Source organism: Cyprinodon variegatus, unplaced genomic scaffold, assembly GCF_000732505.1.
Source record: "Cyprinodon variegatus isolate N-32 unplaced genomic scaffold, C_variegatus-1.0 Scaffold670, whole genome shotgun sequence".
NCBI lineage: Eukaryota > Metazoa > Chordata > Actinopteri > Cyprinodontiformes > Cyprinodontidae > Cyprinodon > Cyprinodon variegatus.
In genome coordinates, this window is record NW_015151123.1 from 439,073 (window position 1) to 446,061 (window position 6,989).

Below are 6,989 nucleotides of genomic sequence, written 5' to 3' on the forward strand. Positions count from 1 at the left end.
AGAAAATGAAGAATGCCTTGGAGAAAACTCTTAGCTGGAGACAATTTTGGTTACATTTACACTTGCTCATATTTTCCAGACAAAAAGTTAATGGCGCATCTCCCAAATGTCCCGGCCGCAACAACGCTTTTATTGGTTCCGCTATCGGGACGGAACCAATAATGGCGAGCCGTTATTTAAAAAAAATTAATTTTTACGTTTTATTTAGATTGCAAAAATAAATCGTAATAAAAATAATCCTATTTATGATGTTTTAAAAATTAAGACCTACGAAAGACAGATTTAAGACATTTTAATACCAATTAAGTGCCTTAGTTTTATTTTGAAGAATTCAATGCCTTTTAAGACTTTTTAAGAACCCGCGGGAACCCTGTTACAGCTAATAGAAAAAAATCAATAAAATGATTTTAATGCAGAAATGCTCTGTTCGATGCATACATTTTTAAGAGTTTGGGCTCTGTTGGTTTTTTTTCAAGCATTTTAATCGAGGATTTAGGGGAAGAAAAAAAGGTAAACGAGGAACAGGCAGAACAGGTTTGTAGGTCAATCAGGAGTTTGGTGGAAGAGTGTTGTCTGGTAACTCCTGAGCTCAGGAGAATCTGAACCGGACTGATGTTTGGTGGTCCAAAGTGCTCTTGTCAGGTTATAGTAACGTCTTAATTAGGAAATAAAGGTCCCAGAGTCTAGAAGAAGAGTATAGAAGCTAAGTTCCTTAGTGGTGGCCCACATTGCCTTCAGTAAAAGCACCTAAATTGCATGGAGAGAGATTCTATGGACTGTTGTCTGGAGGAAGACGAAAACTGCAATACAGACAAGCTTAAGGCACCCTGGACTTCCCAAACATCTAAGCAGAACCACAGGCTGATCTCCTCCATGTTGCATTCATGCAGGAACTTATGCATTAAGTTAATGCATTAACTTAAACCACTGGTGACTACAGAAACTGAACAGCAGACGGACATCCAGCTCAACAGGAGCACATATCTGGCTTAGATTCTCTCATGACTGATATATTAGGAAAATAATTCACTCTGTGAATCTGTGGCTATGGTTTGTCCTTAATGCTTGTGAGGATTCTCAGTCGTCATGGTCATGGTCATACCAAAATTTTTTTTTAAAACTATCCGCTGGACTTTGTTTCCAAGTTTGAAAACATTTCGCTTCGCATCCAGGAAGCTTTTTCAATTCAAAATGTCAGAAAAAGCTTTGAGTTCCAGGCTTTATACAGCAGCCCAACAAAGCCTTGCTTCAATTTGCATGTTTTATAAGCCAAAACAAGGCATAGTTGGGCTACTGTGGACAAAATCATGGACATCTGCTGATTAACTAACTGTTCATGATTCTGTATCCAATCAAATTAAAGTAAATTTGAATAGAAGGACACAGTGTGGAAAAGGTGCAGCCCTTCACTGTGAGTCTCTCTACTGAGGCTGACTGAGCATTCAAGGAGAGAAAAGCAGACACAGAAAAGGAACAACTATTGATCTGTACATACTTTCTATGTTAGAAAAAGTAATGGTAAACTTGCTCCACAGGTGGTTGTCTAGGAAACAAACTGTTAAGCAGAAAAGCTCTAGTTTCCATTTAAAAAAGGAACAAGGAGACTACAAACAGTTGGTTATAGTAGAAGCTGAGCCTATAGCTATGTCCCGGAGAGATACAAGACTAATCAGGATGATGTAAAGTGTCCCTACGTCCTCCAGCAGCCTAACCCTATAGCAGCATAACTATAGACATAAGTATAGTCAGGATAACCTGAGCCACTCTAACTTTAAGCTTTATTAAAAAGGAAAGTTTCCAGCCTAATGGACTAGAAGTGGTTGGTTCCACAGGAGAGGAGAAGATAACTAAAAGATCTGCCTCCCATTCTACTTTTAGAAATTCTAGGATCCATATTAAACCTGCAGAATGTGATTGAGTGCTCTGTTAGGAACATAAGGAACAATCAGGTCTCTGATTAGAAATGAAGTAGGACTTTAAAGTCTATTTTGATTTGTATTCCTTAAAAAATTTTCATTATTATGTAGATAGAGCCCAAGATAAACCGCAAAGCAAATATTTTATCTTCAGTAATGTTTTGTTGTTGTTTTTCACAAACATTATCCCATATTGCATACTTAATCCTCTGAAGCTGGGGATTGAGATAAGGTCAGAAGCAACAGAAATGGAGAACCTGTGGATCCTATTGAGAACCTTCATGGTTCTTCTCCTCTGCAGCACCTGAGCGACTTTAGTCGGACTCTGCAGCACCTGATCATTGGATTTTCTCTCAGTTTTTCCACCAGCCTGAGGCTTCGATCGAGGACAAAGAATGCCCATCCTCCACAGCAGCCCCTCACTGTGTCGATCACTCCGCCTGCGCGCGCCCTCATTGGCTGCGTGGAAGTGTTCACGTGAAGTCTGCGTGGGTCTTTGACCGCGAGACAGAAAAGTGCAGCGGCTCTTAGTTCCCCTGTGACAGGAGAGGGGCGGCGGACAGTCTCAGGTGTGTCGGTGAGGACGGAACCACGACCCGGCAGATGTTTCTCAGAACCTGCTCCAGGTAAAATGCCGCACCGAGGCCCTGCGGCCTTGCGCAAACTCTGCGGATTATTGGGCTCAGTGGAGCGGGTTGTTTGTGTGCAAAGCTCTGGTCAATTAAAGACGGCGGAAATAAAAGCAGTGCAGATTTTCAACATCAATTCCGCGCAAAATTAGAGAAAAAAAAGACAGAAAACGAAATTTGTTGAGCTGCGGAATTAATCTTAATTTGAAAACCTAATCAGACGGAACCAATTATCCAATCATTGTCGTTCTTTATTTTATTTATTTTTTATTAAGTTTGATTAAGTTTAATATTAAAACCAGCAATTGCTTCCACATGTTTTACGCAGAATTACATTTATTCTTTTCTCTTTTTAAACACAATCGGTGTCGGCGCGTTTCGACTTAAATCCGGATTCATTTGGAGTCAGTGAAAGGAACCAAAGCTCTTCTAGGCTGCAAAAGTCATTCAGACTGAATGGAATTTGGTTTGGGTTTTTAATTTTATTTTTTAAGACACATTTGATATTAAAAGCATGAATGTTAACTGGTGTTTGAGCGCAAACATGGAAGAAAAAGCCAAATGTGTTGGAAAGCGCAGCTATGGCGGAGGCCTGTGCGCAGCGGGGGGAGGTGGGCGTGCGCAAACCGAGCAGCTTTGTTTGGGCCTCACAGAGAGCAGAAGAGCTTCTTCTGGACCCAGGAGGCTGGAATGGTCCCGGTACCATGTGATCCAAAGAGTCTGGAGAGCGTTCGGCGTCTGTAATCCGGATTATTCTCCGTTTCATGGAGGTTCAGCGGGGCTGTTCTGCAGGGAAACCAGATCTGGGTCACGGTGAGGAAGGCACCGTTTGCTCCACTGACCTGAAACTTTCAAATGCGTTTTTTAATCCAGTTTGCAACTCAATCGGTTTTAATCCCTAAATTTCCGTTTATTCTTTATACATATTCGACGTTTAAGGCGCGTTTCCTGCAAAAAAGGCCGAATTTGTTGTTCGGAAAAATATGAATAATGACAAATTTGGGGTTTTTAGTTTTATTCTGCCTCCGACTTTGTTTGGAAAATAAATAATAATCCCAGTTTGGGAGGAAACTATTAAAGAGGCGATCAAAAGGCTTGAATATAAACCAAAACAATTTCACACGTGGTTATAAATCCTGTTTGATCATTCAGATTAATCTTTTTAAGGATTTGTTTTGGGACCAAATGTGTTTTTAGTTTTAGTTTAAAACATAATTTTAAACTTTTTCCCTCTGGTCACAACTTGAAAACCTCCACAAACTTTTTGAAAATAAATAAAGAGAGGAAACTAATTGAATTTGATCTTAAAACACTGTTGAGTCTTAATTGGATTCTGGGTCTAATCTTTTATTTTTTCCATTTCTGGAGAATGTTGACACAAAGAAGGTCCTTTTCCTGCAGGATTAGTGAGATTAATGAGACCTAAAAATAAAAAGATAACGGATTGTTGTATTATAGCACTCAGAGTGGGAAAGGTCCCTCCCACCTTTGTGAAAATGTAACCAGAACAGATTTTATATGAATGGTGTTTTCTGGCACAGAAAGTGTTTAAGGCACCAAAATAAAGTTATAAATGTTGTCGGTTAACGATAATCAAAGCTTCTTTTATTACTCTGTGTGGCTTATGTCAAACATAATGGGGAGGTTTGTCTGTGACCTGCTTTAAATGGCAGAGATTCAAGCATGAGTGTATTTCCACAGCAGCAACCAGAGCCAAATCCAACCAAGCAGGGAGGAGTTTAGCCCCGAGGTCAACCTCTGGATCAGCTCTGGACCAAAAATGGAGTCGTGTGATGAGATTGAACACAAAAATGATTATAACTCGGTTCAGCTTCCAATATTTATCTCATGTTGGCTCCCAATGAGGTTTGAGGAATAGATGGTGTTTTGTTTGCAAATACAAGACCTTCATCTGTTGCTCCAATCAAACTATGGATTAAAGTTTTTTTTTCAACAGAGATGGAAAAGCCTATTTGAAAATCAAGACTTTTTATATAGAACCTATGATACAAGATAGACTAGGACTAAGAACTATTTTGCAAATTGATTAATCGGTCGATTTGATAAGATTTTTTTTCTATTAATCGATTAATAATCAGATAGCCAAAGTTTCCTTAAAGAAGATTTTTTTATGACATGAAACCAGGTGAAACTAAAGTGTTTCCACATGAGATCTGGTTAAAGAGATAAAGAGAGTGATTTTCTTTTATCATAAATGCAATATATTTATATTTTTTTTTACACAATTTTAAAATAAAAAGCTCAAAGTTGGTTGCTCTGTCAACTAAAGGCATGTTTAAGAGTCTCTATAATACAGTTAATGATGAATCTGTTACTAAATTAGTTGACAATTATTCCAATAATTGATTAATCACAACTAATCTGATTAATTGTGTCGATCCTAAAATAGACATAAAAAACAGCAAGAACCATTAAAGGTTTAACGTCTCGGCTAGAAAGCAGTGATAAAGCTGTTCTAATCTTATTTTTCCTTATTTTTTTTATCATTTTCTGGTGAAAGGCCTGAATCGGGGGGGGACTAGTTGTGACATCTTACAAAAAATATATGTATTTTAATATTAATGAATATTTTATATACATTATTGTGCTAGTTTGTTTTTATTAAAAATAGTATTACAGTGTTAGTTTTGGCTGCAGAACAATTAAAGATCGACTGATTATATTTTGGCAGCTTTTTTTCCCTACTGAAGTTACAATTACTTCTCAATACTCAAATACTGAGTATTTGGCTCTAGGGCGGAAACAATGAATTGGATAAATCAGTTATTGAAATAATTGTTGAAAGTTAACAACTGATTTTGAAATGAAGTGACAATTATTTTAATAATCGATTGATGATGATTAATTGTTTTTGCCATGTTGAGCACTTTTGAAGGATTTGAACTATCAACTTGTAAATACATTTGGTTATTGTGGCAACCATGTGACCGTCTTCTTTTAGAGCGTTTTTCCAAATTATTGCTTAAATATTCTTTAAACAGAGAACAGAAATGGTTAATAGCAAGATGATTACTGTAAACAACTTTTTTCTGCCTCCAAGCATTTCATGTAATGTTTCTAAATACATACCTCATTTGCTGAAAGCATAAATTAGAGATTTAAAAGATAATTTGGAAAAATGTACCGTTTATATCAACATAGGTGGTATACTGCAAGTATAAAAATCCAAGCACTTTAGATTTTTCTTGGGGAAATTTTTTTTTTGTTTTTTTTTTTGAGCAGATGAGACAATTTTCTAAAGGAATAAGATTATTTTTATCTAAAGTAAGAAAAAAAGTCATTATCTGATTAATATCCATCTGATTTTGTTTTTATGTATTTTAAGAGTAAAAATACGAATAGCATTTTCAGATGATTGTAATTACCTTCTGAAATTAAGGGTGAATACGCTTGAGAATTATTTCACTATTTTTTTTCTTTTATTCGATCTTGAATTGTGCATCAATATATAAATATGGCCGCATATTTTAAAGTCATAACCTAACATTTTATATTGAAATTATCTTTAAATTCGTTTTTACTCATTTTTAGGAGAGGGAAAAAAATAAGTGGAGCTCATTTAGGCCTTTAGGAACTTTTTTTTCTTTTTACTTCCTATGATGCGCATGAGAGCTTAATTTGTGCTAATGTAGCATTAGCAATCACACAGGGTTCATTCACCATCCTTTCCGGCTCTCTTATACAAGAGATAACAAGTTGCAACACTTACGGACTGGAGGAGGGTCCCTTAATGTTAGAATCGCCCCTTTTGGTTGAACAGAAGCAGTGGAGATAGCAAGGCCGGTGTTATTTCAGATGAGTATACCCAGTCAGACCAGCGTACCCATAGTCAATAACAGTTCATCCCTTTAGTTTTCTATGAAAAATAGACTTTAAACTACCTCTACAGGCGTGTATCCCTTTAGTCATGTACCAAAAAAAAAATTTTGTTACTTACTTTTTTGTGTATCTTGAAGTGTATGGTGATATGACCTTAAATTTTTTTTTTTATTTGTACTAAAGAGATGCACGTCCGTCGAGGTTGATTAAAGTCTATTTTTCACACAGAACTAATGGATAAACGTAAATCTGACGTCTCATGCATGCGTATTGGCTGTAGGTATGCTGGTCTGAGAGAACATCGGCTAATGATGGCATCCTTTGATGAAAGACGTTGATCTAGGAGGAGGACCAAAATCACGCTTTAGTGGAATTTCTGGTTTGAACTCAGAGCCAACGTGAAAATGCCATGGTGCCATCACACTAGCCTCGTGAGACCATCCTGATCTCGTGAGCTTTCAAGGTTTCACTCGCAGATCAGTCTGGAGACTCTCCGTTTGGTGAACGGCTCCAAATTTTCTTTAACGAACGTCCAATCAGCGTTGGCTTTGAGGCGGGTTGAGGTGTGACGCAACGAGAAGCGCGACAGTTCAGTCTAAAGAAC

At 37.3% G+C, this 6,989-nt stretch overlaps 1 protein-coding gene across 2 annotated transcripts in view; it reads left to right on the top strand.

Moving 5' to 3' along the window:
* The first annotated feature begins 2,385 nt into the window (after positions 1–2,385).
* Positions 2,386–6,989, top strand: part of ppp1r3b (protein phosphatase 1 regulatory subunit 3B) — a 14,740-nt gene continuing 10,136 nt past the window's right edge. Inside the window, exon 1 of one of the 2 annotated variants that reach the window (XM_015394076.1) lies at positions 2,386–2,542. In XM_015394076.1, the coding sequence (XP_015249562.1) occupies positions 2,520–2,542 (23 nt within the window). In that variant the 5' untranslated portion in view covers positions 2,386–2,519. Of the gene's footprint in view, positions 2,543–3,074; positions 3,359–6,989 lie in introns of those variants that run through there. The other variant, XM_015394075.1, reaches the window with a different exon arrangement.